We start from the raw sequence: 16003 nt of genomic DNA, 5'->3' as shown, positions 1-16003 counted from the left end.
CTCCTCGTGCAGGTACTGCGTGGGTTTGGATAAATTCTCCCTGGATGCCCACCATCGCAGGCTTTTGCGGACCTTGAATGGTAAGGGAATGATTCTGTCCCTCTTCATCCCAATGTCCCCCTGGTATGGGCGAAGGAGCCATTGTAATTGTCTGGAGTGGAACCTGGCCCATGGCACCACTGCTATGCATGAAATCATGTGCCCTAAAAGCTTCGCTAGGGACATTAACCTGGCTGATTTGGAGCTGGCGGCCGAAACTGCCCGAGTGACAATTTTCTCTACTCTCTCTCGGGACAGAGATATAGTGTTTTTCCGAGAGTCTATCCGCACCCCCAGATGTACCAGAGATTGTGAGGGGCTGAGGGAACTTTTCTCGAAGTTCACTAGATACCCATGGTCTTGAAGGATCTGCACCACTCTGTTGGTATGAGTGCGAGATTGTTCCCTGGACTGAGCACAGATCAGGATGTCGTCCAGGTACGGATGTACCTGGATAGACTCCTGTCTGAGGGTGGCCATAACAGTCACCAGGGTCTTCGTGAATACCCGAGGGGCAGAGGCTAACCCAAAGGGGAGGGCCCTGAATTGATAATGGTGGATGTCATGGGTGAACCGGAGGAACCTCCTGTGGTCCGGATGGATAAGGACGTGGAGGTAAGCCTCCGTCAAATCCACCGCCGTCATGAAGGTCTGAGACTGGAGGGACTCTATGATGGATCTTAATGTTTCCATCCGGAAGTGTTTGCGCCTCATTCTTCTGTTCACATACTTTAAGTTGAGGATAGCCCTCCAATCCCCATTTTTCTTCGGAACCGTGAAGAAGATGGAGTAGACTCCCAACCCCTTCTCCGGGTTGGGAACCTTCTCCACGGCTCCTATGTGCACAAGGTGTTGAATTGCTTTGGCGGTTCTGGCCCTCTTCTCTTTCTTTAAGGGTAAGGGGGAAGAAAGGAAACGATCCCGAGGTAGGGAAGAAAACTCCAGGAGATATCCCTGAGAAATTATTTGGGATACCCACAAGTCCGGGTTGGATCTGGCCCAAATGTGACTGAAAGCCTGAAGTCTCCCCCCCACAGCCATCAGTGAGGCGTCATTGTGAATTGTTGTTTTTGGGGAACTTATCCCCTTTGTCAGACCTAGTCTGACCTTGTCTCTGGAACTTCCCCCCTTTCCGAAAGGATCTACTCTGGTTCCATGAGTTACTCTGGTTCCAGGAAGCCTTTCTGTAATCTGCCCAGTATCTGGGAGATACCTTGGATGAACGAAAGGACGGGTAAGAAGAGGATCTATTCTCCTTTCGAAGTTGCCTAGGGAGGACGTGTTTTTTATCCCTAGTCTCAATCAAAATCCTGTCCATTTTTTCTCCGAAAAGTCGACCCCCTTTAATGGGGTAGGACATGAGGATGGTTTTAGATCTGAAGTCAGCCGGCCAGGCCCTTAGCCACAGGGCCCTTCTAATGGATGTGGTAGAAGCCATGGCCCTAGCCGTGAAGGACATTGTGTCCAGGGAAGCGTCAGCCATAAGAGTGATGGCGCTAAGCACTCTTTCCAGGCCCCCAACTACCCTGCGGTTGTCAGGTGGTACCAACTGTAGAAGTTTCTTGACCCATAAATAGGAAGCCCTAGCAAAAATGGAGGTAGTGGCGCTAGCCTGGATGGCTAGGGCCGAAGCCTCGTGAGCCTTTCTTGCCAAATGGTCAGTCTTCCTGTCCAATTGGTCACGGATGGATCCCACCCCATCCTCGGGAACCAACCCAGGGGTCTGAAGGTCAGCCACGGGAGCGTCCACTACATGAACCTTTAACATCTGCATGGCGTGGGGGGCCAGGCTATAGTGTTTTTTGACGTAGGCCGGGACCTACTTATTGGAGGAGGGGTTATCCCACTCATCTGTAAGGGCCCTAATGAAGAACTCTGGGAAAGGAACTAAGTTGCTTTGAGTTCTCCTCCTTGGGAAACACTCCTTTACTCCCTCTTTGAACTTTGATTTGGGTTCCTCTGAGGGCTGCTGTTCCTCATTAAGATCCAGGGCAATCATGGCCTTTGCCAGAAGACCCTGGAAATCCTCTCCCGAGAACAATCTGGGCTGCTGATCATCAGGACGGGGGGTCTCGTCGTCGGAGTCAAACTCCCCTTCCTCGCGTTCTTCCCCTTCTGACTCCTGGTCAGTGGTAAGGGTATCCTGAAGGCTGGTGGAGTCAGAGCCGGATTGGGAAATTGGCTGTGACTGAGCCTTTCTGGAGGCCTTAGTGGGCCATGAAGCAGATGTCTCCTCTCTAGAAGGCCCCCCCGAGGTGGATGAACTGCCTTCTTTCCCAACTGCATTGGATTGGGGGACTAAGGTGGGAGGGGATCCTGAAACCCCGCCAGAAAACTGAGGCAAGCGCATTTGGAAAGCCTGGAAGGCTTGCCATTACCTCTGTAAGGCTATATTAACCATGTCGTTAGCCTGATCTGCCGTTAAAAACCTCCCTGTTGCCGCCCCTGAGGTGGAAAAGGGGTTAAAGAATGGTTGATGGGCTGAAGCCTGCTGTAAAGGCATAAAGTGGCCCCCTATCGGCCCTAAGGAAAAGGCGGGAATAGATGCTGCAGACTGTCTTTCTGTTTGCTCCAAAAGGGGGGGGGTACGTTACCACCTCCCGACGGGAGACCGTTCATCGCCACGGGATCCGAAATCGCGGGCGAAGTTGCTGCTGAGGAGGGCTTGATCCGCGAGTAGACAGACGGGGCCTTCCCGCTGGCTCTCGCTGCGTCGGTGAACTTCCCGTTGCCGCGCTTCTTGCGTTTAGAGCCGGCAAGGGAGGGCGCCGCTTTTCGCGCCTTCTTCTGCTTGGGCTGCGCGGCGCCTCCCCGAGCCTCCTGCGGCTCTCCGCTCTCCTCCGTCACCAGGGTGGATCCGTTCTCGCCGCCCTTGGACGTCGCGTTGTTGGTCGGGGCGAATTGGACCAGCCCCACAGAATAATCCTTCTCCGAGAGAAGGTCGTCTTCTCGGTTCAAAATGGCGTCCGCCATTTCCCCCCCCCCTTTCTTCTTCCCAACTGCGCTCCAGACGACACCAGGAAAGTCGAGGAAAAAGACACCGGGTAGGTCGGGTTGGGTGGGGGGGTAATTGGTAGGAAGGTTGAGGAAGGATCAAGGGAAAGACACAAAAAACAGCTCTAAAGCCTAAGCCTAACTCTCAGAGCTGTGAAAATCACTGCTCTCCCCACTAGGCAGGACAAAAGACTGAGGTTCAGTGGGTTAGTGTCCCGATAGGGGGCAGCAGAAAATCAGTTTGGTCCTGCCTCCCCGGATAGGGCGTGGACAATAACCCACAGCTACAAGATGCCCGAGCCTCAGAGGAGAATGTCAGATGGTCGTGTATGGAATGCTTCTCATTTGGTGCCTGTGTACTCTAGTGGGGACATAATGAGTTTTGAGTCAGAGAATTCCTTTTCGTTGCCAGCAATTCAGAATGAGGTTGGACCGACTCAGGATGGATGCAATAAAGGTCTTCAGTCAAGATCTTTAGAGATGCCTCAAGAGACACTACTACCATCAACTGTAGAGGTTGAGAGGAGAGGAAGGATAAGACAACCACCTGTTTGGACGAAGGACTATGTTATGGGTTAAGAAAGGGGGAAATGTGGTATAGGCATGTGTATGTCTCTTTAAGAGAAGTGTAAGATAATTATATATAAGAGTATGTAGATTGTGGGAGAGGTGTGCAGCAGTTTGGATGTGTTTTTAAGTTGCTTATCAGACTGAAATAAAGAAACCTTAAAGAAACTTGGAACTTAAGTGTGGAGGCGTTATTCAACAGACATAACACTGTATTTACCATAACTCTACAAAAATGACTTGCAAAACTTCCCTAAGGAATAGGATTATGGGAAATGTCCTGCTGATGACAGATGTTCACCAATCAGTATCTATCACAGCTGTAATACAATCATTACTTATTTTCCTTCAAAAGAAATAGCCAGCATTTACCCCATTTTAACCTAAATCCACATCAAAAGACTGCAGAACCCCCCCCCCAGATTCTTGACCTTCTTCTGTGTATTTAATATATCCCTTTGGTTTTCTCCATAAGTGTATTATCCCCCCCCTTCCCCCTTGGTTACCTTCTGTGTGTGCGTTTTATCCTCTTCTTACTTTCTCCCATTGGCCATTATCTTGAGCTTCTTCAGAGGCTGTGTTTATATTCCTCATCCCCCTTCCTTATGTGTGCTTGGTTCTGTCACCTCTGGTAGCCATTTCTGGGTGGTGCCAGCCACCCTACCTCAAAATTCCAAGAACTCAAAAAGGTTGGGGACCCCTTTACTAAACTATTGAAGTACAAGTCTGGAACCCACCAAGCTAATATTGACAGTGCTCAAGAATGAACTAAATATTTAATAGCAATAATCATAATACTTAGCATTTCTACAGCCCCTTTAGTACCAGCCACATAAATTCTAATTTCCTGATTCTTGCTTAGTTTCTTATGCACCATCCTACATCTATTCTGCAGGTACCGAAGACATTGGTCTTAAAACCTCTAGTAACACAATTCCTTAGAGGCTTTAAACGATACCTAATGATTCATCTATGCCATTTTCTAACTTCTTTTCCTCAGAGTGAAATTTGAAAGGCATTCTCAGTCATGTTATTTCTAGTCCCAACTGCCTATAGCTTGTTGCAAACTGCCAAGTACAGTGTATAGTGTTAGTTTTATGAGCCAGCCTCTTTAAAACTCTATACTTCTACTATTCAGATACACAAGATAAAAGATTATAGATGCAATAATGTACAAAGGTGAAAATCTAGCTTCAGGACACTCCCCTGCCCAAGTTAGAAGCCTTTGAAACAAGATTTGTGCTCATATCAAGAACTCCAGTATATGCAACAGGTTTCATTCAGGCACAAGAATCTGAAACATTTATCAAGATTCACTTGATAAAATTCACTTGATAAACATTTCTCAAACGCTCCACAGGAACACCCCAGAGACCGAGTTAGTAAATTCACCTACCCCAACAAATGAACTCTTTAAGGAATCAAAGACAAGGCTACTTATGTGTCTTCCTGCCCACAGCTCAAGAAGAAGAGAATACAATTAAGCCACAGAATATAATAGCCATGATGGAAAAGCCCACATTTCCTTCACTTTCTTAAGGGCTACTATATATTCAACACAACATACAACAGGCATTTCTACAGAGTGATCAGTAGTAACAATTCTATACAGTTAATTACCACAGATAACTTCATCCAATCCAGAACCCACTACAAAGTTGATCCAGTCCAAAGATATGGCTGTCACCTCTTTTTGCTCAGTTAAGCTACATCATATCTAAAAATCTCAACAAAAATAGTTTTAAAAAATAACAGAAAGAAAGAAATCTCAATCTATTAACCTATTTTCCCCACTTACCATTCTTCCTCTCACTTAGGGGAGGAAGGTTGGGATTTTGGCCAGGATGGAGGCCCAGGGTCAGCTCGGGCTGCAAGGAGAGCTCCTGCAACTCATTGGCAACAGCCTCACTCTGAGGGCTTGGTGCCGCCGAAAGAGATACCAGCACCGCCTCATCCTCGTTCTCGCCAGCCCCTCCTCCGTCCAGCCCATTTCCAGCAATGACGGAAGGGGGCAGGCACAGCACACTGGAGAAATCCACCTTGGCTTTCGTGATGGCAACCTGAACAAAAAAAGCACAGAAGTGATAGGACATCAGTATATAAACAATGCTTTTTTTTCCAGACGCAAAATGATTCTTTATCATCTTTAGTTCTTAGCTTGCACATATTTTGCGGTTATAACTTCAAATTAAGCTCCTATGGCAACTTTTTAAAAGGTAGTTTATAAGCAGATGCACGTCAAAGCAGCTGTAAGTCTTGTCTTGTTTCAATCCTCCCATCGCAGAGTAGTATTCACAGCATTACTGCCAGGTGAAAACCAACCCTGGATTAATATTATTTGGAGGAAAGAGATCTAAAGGTAGACCAGTACATTGCATTAAAATAATACAAGTCATACTACCAGGGACAGTTGCAACTGCCTGAGTTTACTCCAGAAAATCCTGGCAGATCCAGAGGGGAGTCTAAATTCAAGATAAATCTGAATGGATTCTGTGAGAGCCCAGAATAGCCTCTGAATATGTACAGTGAGTTCTCTGATGTACGATAGGATCAATTACATTCTTTACCCATCAATCCACATGAGGCCATCCCACACTTGCAAGATCAGGCCTATCAAAGGATATCCTCATGTTAATTCCAGACAAAATCCAGAGTCCATAAACACTGGGAAAATGCCAGGTCAGCTCCAGAAAACGATCTTCCTCAGACATCAGGATTTCAGCCCAAATTCCAGTTAGAATGGAATTTGGTGCCATCCTTGCCATGTACCAGCTTATATATGGGACCTGTAATTTTTCCAAATGATTTACAGCTTGTTGGGGACCTCTCAAGCACTCATTCTCATTTTAGAGGATGAAATGGAGGCATAGTAAGTTAGCCAAGGCTACATAACGAAATCATGGTGAACAGATTAGATCCTATACCATCTGATCCAAACCCAACACTAGCTCCTAATGAAATTACTTCTAGCATTACTACTCTAACGCTAACTTTCCATACTCAGAACCCTCCTTAACTGCATATCCCTTTAAATATACAATTTTCTACATAAGACTCACTTTGAACTATTTCTCTTTCCCTCAACATGATTATGACAGTGGGGGTGGGGAGGATTTGCTCAGTTTGCCACAGAAGTTAATCTACTTTCCCTTTTCAAAGGCAACACCTTAGAAACTGGAAGCCCAAGCTAACTTAAAAAATGCATTATAATCAAGATTCCTATCTAATCTGAAAGTATAAAAGTCAAATGCGATCAACAGTTAAATGTTCGGGAAAACATTTCTTGATAAAATATATCACACAAACTGGCCAGTGCAAATCATTGGTAGTTTCTCTTTCCTGGCATGTACCTCACACAATTTCTGCCAGCAAACACATGTATATACCATACATTATAGACAGTAATATATTAACATCATCATCTTCATCACAGCACATTACAATTTGCCTAGGCCAATTTGTATTGGTGGTTTTTAAATGTTCTCTTCTTTCTCCTTTACTAGCTGTTTTCCTTTTCCCTTAGTGGAAATAATCACTCGGTTTTCTTGCCTAAATTTTAGATCAAAGCAATCTGCTGTGTGTCTACATTAGGAACAGCAACGTATCTGCCTAGTATGATTTGACTTTGGTTATCTAGAAATTCACCTAAATTTCTAGCCAACACAGCAAATTTGTGTGTGTGTAAAGTGCCTTCAAGTCGCAGCCAACTTATGGCGACCCCTTTTTTGGGGTTTTCATGGCAAGAGACTAACAGAGGTGGTTTGCCAGTGCCTTCCTCTGCACAGCAACCCTGGTATTCCTTGGTGGTCTCCCATCCAAATACTAACCAGGGCTGACCCTACTTAGCTTCCGAGATCTGACGAGATCAGGCTCGCCTGGGCCACCCAGGTCAGGGCACAGCAAATGTAGCCAGCCAATTATAACAGTACATCCTTTGATTTGGATTTTGGTTCAAGAGTCAAATCTTTTTCAAGTATACAATGACCCCTATGGATACAATTTAAGAAAAAATTAAGACAAGCCAAGTGAGAGTCTGTAGCATCCAGTCATTAGCATATCTGATTAGGATCTGGAAGATCTGGATTCAAACCCCTACTCTGACATGTAAGCTTACAGGGCGACCTCAGGCCAGTTCACTCTCAGCCTAATGTATATCACAGGGTTGTTGAAAGGGAGGATCACATATATCACCCTGAGGTCCTTGGAGAAAAGTAGGGAGCGACTTTGAGACTTTGGAACATATAATTCTGTTCTGCTGCTTGTGAAATGATTTGAGGAAGAAATTTTTAGGGTGGTTTATATTTATAAATCACATATTTCCTCGCAGGGACTAAGATGTTACTATTTGAAAATAATAAAAGGATAACATTATTAGTTGCAAACGTTTTGTCAAAAGTAATGAAACATAAGAGGGGTAATAAAGGGTTATTTCAGTGTGATGCTGCTTGTGGCCAGCTGGCTGGTAAAGCAATATCATTTAAGCAAGAGAAAAGGCAGGTAAAAGGTACTAGAGAGAGAACTTGCAGGAAACCCCATTCCCCACTGATCAGCCCACCCCTACCACACTACCTCTTTGTTTATCCATCCTCTCCCTCCCTAACTTCCTACCACTGACAATGCAAGTTAATAACAGCCAACATCTGGCAATGCTTGCTCTTCAATACACCTGTAGCTCTTTTAAGCATGTAGTCAAAAGCTCTGCTCCCGACCTAAGTTCGATCCCAACGGAAGTTGGTTTCAGGTAGCCGGCTCAAGGTTGACTCAGCCTTCCATCCTTCCGAGGTTGGTAAAATGAGTACCCAGCTTACTGGGGGTAAAGGGGAGATGACTGGGGAAGGCACTGGCAAACCACCCTGTAAACAAAGTCTGCCTGGGAAACATCGGGATGTAATGTTACCCCATGGGTCAGGAATGACCAGGTGCTTGCACAGGGGACCTTTACCTTTTTACTCTTCATTGGATTGTCATTTAAAGGATATGATTTTTTGCCATTCTACTGTTTTGCTTTCACTAGCTACCATCAGAACAGGAAACACACTTTAGCACACTCTGAGGATTAAGGGATCTACAACTACTCCCCACAGTAAGCCTCCTTGGAAAATGTGACTGAATTAGGTGTACAGTCGTTACACAAACCAGACTGGCAGCATCCAACTATAAGGAATTTAGTAAGGAAACAAAAGTGCGCACTGTCTTTATACAGGGCAGAACTCAGCAAGGATTGAAAGATGTTAATCCTTGTTTAAGCATACCCTAAAAAGATGGAAACTTTAGGATAGGTAAATAATACTTGAAGTTGCAGCACTTACAGTTCATCCATTCCCTTAGATCCATTCCCTTTGGGGCTTCTACCCACTGTCAGCAATATGTGCTAAAGATAGGAGTCCATAGCATCATGGAGCCTTTTTAGAAAGGCCTGCACTAAAATGAAGAGTTTAAGAGAGTAAAAGAGCTTCTTCCTTGTACCCAGAGAATTTATAATCTCATGCCTCACCCTCGCCTTGGGGGTTGTTCTTTCACTTCTTTTATCAAAGGAAGGAATACAATTTCTCTTTGGGGTTTCTCCCTTCTCTTTTCCCTAGGTTTGGCCTGGTTGTCTATCGTCCTTTTGCTGGCTATGATCATTTACATTTGTAGGGCACTGAATTTCTCTGTTGTGAGATTATTCCATTCCTGTAGCTTTCTCATTGCTCGCTGTTAGCATGTAGAAAGTCATGTAAAGAGTCTAGTCCCAATTATTTTAAATTTGATGCAATTTCTAGAGTGGAGGACATTTCTCCACAGAATGAAATATTAATTCCACTTTAAAAAAAGGAATGCAAGAACTCTAATAAAGCTCACTAAAAATACTTATATGCCATAAACGTCTTGGACTAGAAATTAGTTTCTCTTCCACAAAAAAGTTGTATAGATTTAATACAGTTTGAGTCCTAACAAAACACAACTTTGAACAGAACTAATACTATCTCCAAATAGTATCTTGGAAGAGGATTAACTAAAAGCTAGTTATATTTTCAGAGCTTTGAAAGCCAGCCTGGATAGTATCAAACATTCAGTTCTGACAAAAGGCTCGGAATAAGCTAAACAGTAACATAGAAACATTAATTTCATTTCCAAACAAAATGTTCTAGTGCAAGAAGGTGGAGGGACCACGGCCCCGACTCGCAACAATTTTACTTGGATGGCCGCTTGACAAGGTTCCCCCATGGCTCTCTGAATGCCTTCCTGCCACTTCCACACCCTGCGGGGAAGGGGGTTTAGCAGAGAGGAAACAGGAAGCCTGATATGTAAGATGGGGTAAGGAATGTGGGATAAGTGCACCCCAAAATTCTGTCTCTGGGGCATGTGGACACGGCACTTTGTAAAGGGCTGTTCAAGCAGCCGCACATGAGAATCTCATGCACTGCACCTGGCCTAACTAGCATTATCCTCACTTCACATGAGGAACAGTTCCAGGCAGTGCAAACGTGGCATGTAAGAACGGTGCACCACAGCTTAACTTGCTGTCCAGTATGAAATTAAAATGAATACTTGTCCTTTGCGGTAGTGCAAGGGACTTAACAGGTACTTTGCACACCCTTTCCCACACCATCCCTTAGCCAGCATGTTCTCCTCACTCTACCGCCACCTACAACAGCTAAACTTGCCAGCAGTAGGCTACAAAGAAGCTGGGAAGCCAGATGGTATTCCTCAGCATCCATACGCCAGCTCATGGGTTATTGGTCTGTAGGTATGCCATCCTCCACGGTGTTACAGAAAACAAGCTCTGAAGACACGTTTCTTGTGTTCAATGGGGACTATATATGCAGATTAATAAAACATTCTAAATTTGAGCCATTGATGAAATATTTACACAATACAGAAATTCTAATGTGGATTAAAAAAAATAAAGCAGTGTGAAACAGCTTTACAATTTAACAAAAGCTACCACTCATTAAAATGAACAGCTCTTTTCTTCCTTACACCGCTTAAACAGATACAATGATAGAGCCTCAATGAAGTGGGTGCCTTTAACTCACAGCCCCCGTATTTAACATGAGCCAACAGATTAAAAGCTTGAAGCCCCAACACTTGTATATACTTTACAAGCCCAAGTATGCAGCTACATCATACACTCCTACACACACCTGTCAAATTTGGTACATTGTTAACCAATAATTTTAAGACAGAAAAGTGAGAAACTAGTTCCCTTAAAAACAAAAACAAAAAAAACCCAGTGAAGTCCTTGCTACAAAGGCCTTTTCCCTATTCTTTGCTCTTTTAATAGTTTTCTAATTTAGGAAGAGAGTTACCAAGGTAATGGCAATTTTCCTCCTCATTTAAGATTTCCTAAGCAACCTGCATCAACTAGCAGCAGCAGGTGGCATGCAGAGGAAAGCTATTTTGGGAAGCAGTCACTACTTTTCTCTCATTTAAAAACAGCCATGATTCTGGCAACCGTAATCAGGAGGCCAAAAGAAAAATGTAATTTTGGGAGCACAGCAGTGTTAAGTGGATCAAGCTTTACGCCTAGCAAAGGGGGGGGAGTTGTGTTATAGCTAGATACGGCACTCTCTCCTTGCAATCTTGATTTGAAAATGGCAGAAAACTTACGAGACTGAATTGCCGAGAGTCTACTAATAAGCAGTCAGCCACTGAAAAATTGTATATCCTTCAAGAAATACACAAAGTAAAACCAGTACTTCAGATACAGGAAGAAGTATTAAATGGAACAGCATATTACAACGCACACCCACTAGAGCTACTATTACTAACAGAAAGGGCAGAGAAGAGTCATCAGCAAAGTTTATTAGGAATTTTTACACATTTGATTAAGACCAGCAATTTTAGGTAAGGTATCCTTCGTAATTTAGAGGCAAGACTGCTAAGTTTGATACATACTATAATCATTTATGAAAGAATGACGATTCACCTATTACCTAAACCTTTGGTTGGTTCTCAAAGTGAAACAGTGAAGTGTAAACTCCTTTACCTTTTATGACTACTTTTACTACCACCTTCTATGGATTAGGAGGCAAATCAGTGGACTCTTGTCCTGCCCTTTCTCCACCAATGCTACTTGCAGGAGAAAGGGGGAAGGACCTTCACTATGAGAAGCAAAATATGAAAAGAGTTGGAAGAGACAAGGCAAGGGCGGGGGGAGGACGGAGGAACTGCACTCCCCAGACTCAGTCAGGAAAGCCAACTGCACTCTTCTGCACATGCCAGTACAATCTAGTTGGATGCCGAGTTAGGACTGAGGAGACCCAGGTACAAACTATGACTCAGCCAACTGCAGTTTATGCTATGTTGAACACTAATGTGGACATATTACAGGATTGCCCATGTTGCCATTTTACAATAGGGCTACCTAAACATTCTTCTGTTGGTAGTCTTGTCCTCTTCAGGTAGCAGAGAGGAAACTGGCTTCTATTTTTTCTACATTGTTTCAATTTTTGTATGCCAGACACTGTATAAGCACTGCTCCCTTCCAGGGAAAAAGCATGTTATTTTGTTCCTTCCCTTGGTGCTTATCTTGTAAGTAGGTAGCCGTATTTGCCTACCTCTCCTCACACCCACCTAGAAGGGATGAGAGAGCCAAATTGCTTCCAGTCCTGTGATCCAGTCATGCTGATGTGCACAGCAAAGAGAACATAATACTGTTAGTTGTTCTATAATGTTAGTGCACAGCCCAGTGATGGAAGCTGAAGTGGGAAACACAGTGACTTGCCCCACACTTGATGCTTTCCTTAGCAGCATTCCTAGCAAGGTAAAAGAATAAAGAGATTGCAGAGGCTGATCCCTTCAGAACACCTCACTTTGGTGTATGCTAGTTTCTACATGAATGCTCTGAAGACATATCAGAAATATTTTATTATTCCGCCCTTTCTCTAAGGAGCTCAGAATAGTGTAAATGGACTCTCCTTTTACCCCAACAATAACCTTAAGTAGGTATGGCTGCAAGAATGTGACTACCCAAAGGTCTGATACATGCCTGAAAGCACATGATAAACTTTGCTGAACTTAGGCAAGTCTGTTCCTGTATGAGAGATCACCTGGGGACCCTGTGAATGCTGGCTTGAAAATACAAATGTAATAAAGCAGGTCACCCAGGGAGCTCTCTGGAGATTTGAACCTAGGTCTCCCAAGTGATATTCCAGCATACTCACTACCACAGCACTAACCATACCTTACTGCAATGACAGAACGTTTGTCAAGTTGTAAACATACATTAACAGGAGCAAACAGGCTAACAGTTTCTTCTGTTTGTTGTGAGCAGCCATTTGTGTCAAATATTAATATCTATTTCTAGTGTCACTTTCCTACAGGCCATTTGCTTGAGGAAAGACAAATCAGGTTTCATAATACAGTGACAGAAGTATGATAAGGTGGCTCCTGCAATACTGGACCTTGCCTTTACATGATCTTCAGAGGGAAGGGATAAAAACTACAGTGACCACCTAGAACAGGGGTGGGGAACGTCAGGCCCGGGGGCTGTTAAGGCCTGCAAAATCATTTGGTCTGGCTCTTTGTGGGTCCTGGCAGATCTCTAGCTCAGAAGGATCTAAGACTGGTGATCCACCCCCTCCCACGGACAGGAATAGCCTCTATTCAAGGCGGATGTGTTTGTTTTGCAGAGAAAAGGAACCTTTTTTCCCCCTTGCAGAAGAGACATTAGCTATGGTGCTGCTAGGACAACGCAAGAAACTGTGCTAACCCTTTACCACCTGGGCCATGGAGAAATGTATTTCCTCTGTACTACAAGAGGGTAGGGGAGGCATGAATGAATGAAAAACCTTTAATGCCATAAGTAATATTACAATTGTTACAGAAGGTACATAAAATATGCAGTCATTAAGATACAAACATAGGCCAGTAGATTCCAAAAGTAGAAATTACAAACTTTGGGCTTTTTGAACTTTCATCACATCCACTAGAAAACTGGCAACATCTGCAGTAACCTCCAGATCGGAATCATTTAATAAAAATTAAATGGAGGGGGCAGGGCCAGAATGCATGGGGGTGCGTCCTCATTTCCAGTGTGTCCTCATTTCATCCCTGCAGGCGCAGGTAGCAGGAGCCGGCTGTAGAATCCAGTCACGAGCAACTCCGGTGTGCAGCTGGACGGCTATGCCTGACTGGTGCAACAAACCATCCTCTGCCATCAGGTGGGTGAGTGTGCCACTGGTTGGATGCCTGCCTGCTTGCCCGTGCCGGGGGGGTCACCTGGGGCAGCTGCCTGCTTGGGACTTGGTCAGATAATTTTTAACTTGATAATTTTGTATGGCCCGCGAATGATGTTATAAATATCCAAATGGCCCTTGGCGGAAAAAAGGTTCCCCGCCCCTGACCTAGAACATTTTCACTGCTGCCCTGAGCAATGAGACAATAAGAACCATGTCATGTCAGAGCAAGGGAACATCAAGAATATTCCTTCCATTGCTCCCCTCCCCCAAAAAAAACTAATGATATGAATACTTTGTTTTTGATTATCCAGAGGTGGAGTGATCTGCCCTTTTAAAAGCCTCTATATATCATACTCTCTGCCATGCAAGCAGACAAAGGGATGAAATACACTTGTTTCTCGTCTCATTGTACATAGCAATGTGTTACAAGTATTGAAAGCAGTATTCAGATACTTGTAGGAAACAGCCCTGTTTCTCTCAGAACTCTCTCAGCCCACGCAACAAGTAACTGCTGTACGAAGTGGGATTTGGCTCAGAGTTTACAAGGAACACGGAGAACACAGAAAAGATGCCTTTTTAATAAATTAGACACTTTTAAAGAAAAGGTTTCACTCAAACTGCATAGTACAAAGGTTTTTCAGTAAGGTCTTTAATGCATTGGCTGGATCTCCCTGCTTGGACCTGGGTTCATCGCACATTAAAATAAGCCGGGTTGGGGGAAACTATGCATTGGCTTGAATGATCAGGGACGAAACAGTGCTAATCGAACCATGAATACAGAAAAACAGTCTCCCAAGCTCAAATCAAGTCCCATCCCTTTAAATGCTTTTCTGTAATTGGCTTACCTCACAGAGAAGATTTCCTTCCCCCCAAACCCATAAAAATACATTTTAAGCACAAAAAACGGAGCAATCTGAAAGGTGGGGGGAGAAATCTAAGGCTAGTTTTTAAAAAGCCTTTATTTTGCTCAGAAAGAGCTCCAAGGTAGCAGGAAGCACTTACACACTGCTTTGTGATTGGCTCTGAGAGAAGCCAATCTTCTGTTTTCCCCTGCATGCTGCTTTGAAGAGGGGGTTGGAAAAGGGTGGGGCGTGATGGCATGGGGAAGCTCAACCTGAGAACGGAGTATGAATGCTCTGACTCCGGAATGAGTCAGGATGAACGGTTTAATTCAGGCCAGGAATGGGAAAAGACGGGTTCGTTTTGCGTCGAAATAGCGTTGAGCTTCCAAGGAATGAGATAGCATGCATACTGAAAAATTTGATCCTGGCTGAAACATGTAATAAAGGAGGTTGAAGTGACCATGCATAATCAACCTAAAACAGAATTAGAGAATATTACTGTGTATACTGTAGATTTTTTCAAGGATGTGTCTGTTTAAAACATGGCTAATTTTGCCCATAATTCATATGCCGTAATATGCATAGTACACTACTGAAGAGTTCAGTATGTTTCAACGTTAAAAGTTTAACTCCATAACCTAATATGCTGGTAGTCCTATTGACTATGTGTACAAACACACTGCATTGTTTACTTCAAAATTTGTTTTCTACTTTCAACTTCTTTGCTGTCCTTCAATTGCAAAAATTCAGACAGATATGCATAGGGTGCAGAAGCTTGCAGCTCTAACAACAAGTAGAAAACTAAGGCTTTTATACTTATACATTCAATAAATGTACTAAGTGAAACCATATATGCCGATTTACAAATGATACACTTTATGTTATGAAAACGTAATGTTTTGGTTTGATAAGAAAATATTGTGTATGTTACTGTTGTTGTTGTTCCCAAAGAAGACGGGCTCCCCCCTGCCCCCAGTTTCAATGTTTCTGGATGTTTTACATTTCTAGTTCAGGGATGGGTTGATACAGAGCTCTGAATAAGGTACCAAAGATGATTAGGCCGAAAATTCTGAGAAGATGGGGCTTTTGAAGCGAACAGACGGTAAGTCTTCCGGTGATCCAGCCATCAGTGCCTTTGTCAAATTCGGCAAGCAAATCATAATTATCTCACAACTATGAACAGCAGCAACTTACTGAAAATTTCTGGGTTCTGAAACAGCTATCTTTTTCTGCATTTGACAATAAAATGCTTTAACTCAAGCCTCAACTGCAGTTAACAAGCTCTATCCCATGTAAGCAAAATAGCATTATGAAGAGGTCATAAGTAAGATATAAAATTGTTGACATTTTTTGTAGTGTGTAACAGAGACAGAAGGAAATTCTCAGCCTACCTTA

At 43.7% G+C, this 16003-nt stretch overlaps 1 protein-coding gene across 1 annotated transcript in view; it reads right to left on the bottom strand.

Annotated features, from left to right (window-relative positions):
- The window catches only part of MRTFA (myocardin related transcription factor A), a 139962-nt gene that overhangs the window by 97597 nt on the left and 26362 nt on the right, over nucleotides 1–16003 (bottom strand). Inside the window, exon 3 of the mRNA XM_056846548.1 lies at nucleotides 5399–5660. Within this exon, the coding sequence (XP_056702526.1) occupies nucleotides 5399–5660 (262 nt within the window). The remainder of the gene's footprint in view (nucleotides 1–5398; nucleotides 5661–16003) is intronic.

The sequence above is a fragment of the Euleptes europaea genome, chromosome 3, assembly GCF_029931775.1.
Source record: "Euleptes europaea isolate rEulEur1 chromosome 3, rEulEur1.hap1, whole genome shotgun sequence".
NCBI classification, from domain to species: Eukaryota; Metazoa; Chordata; class Lepidosauria; order Squamata; family Sphaerodactylidae; genus Euleptes; species Euleptes europaea.
This window is presented reverse-complemented; position numbering and strand designations above follow the sequence as displayed.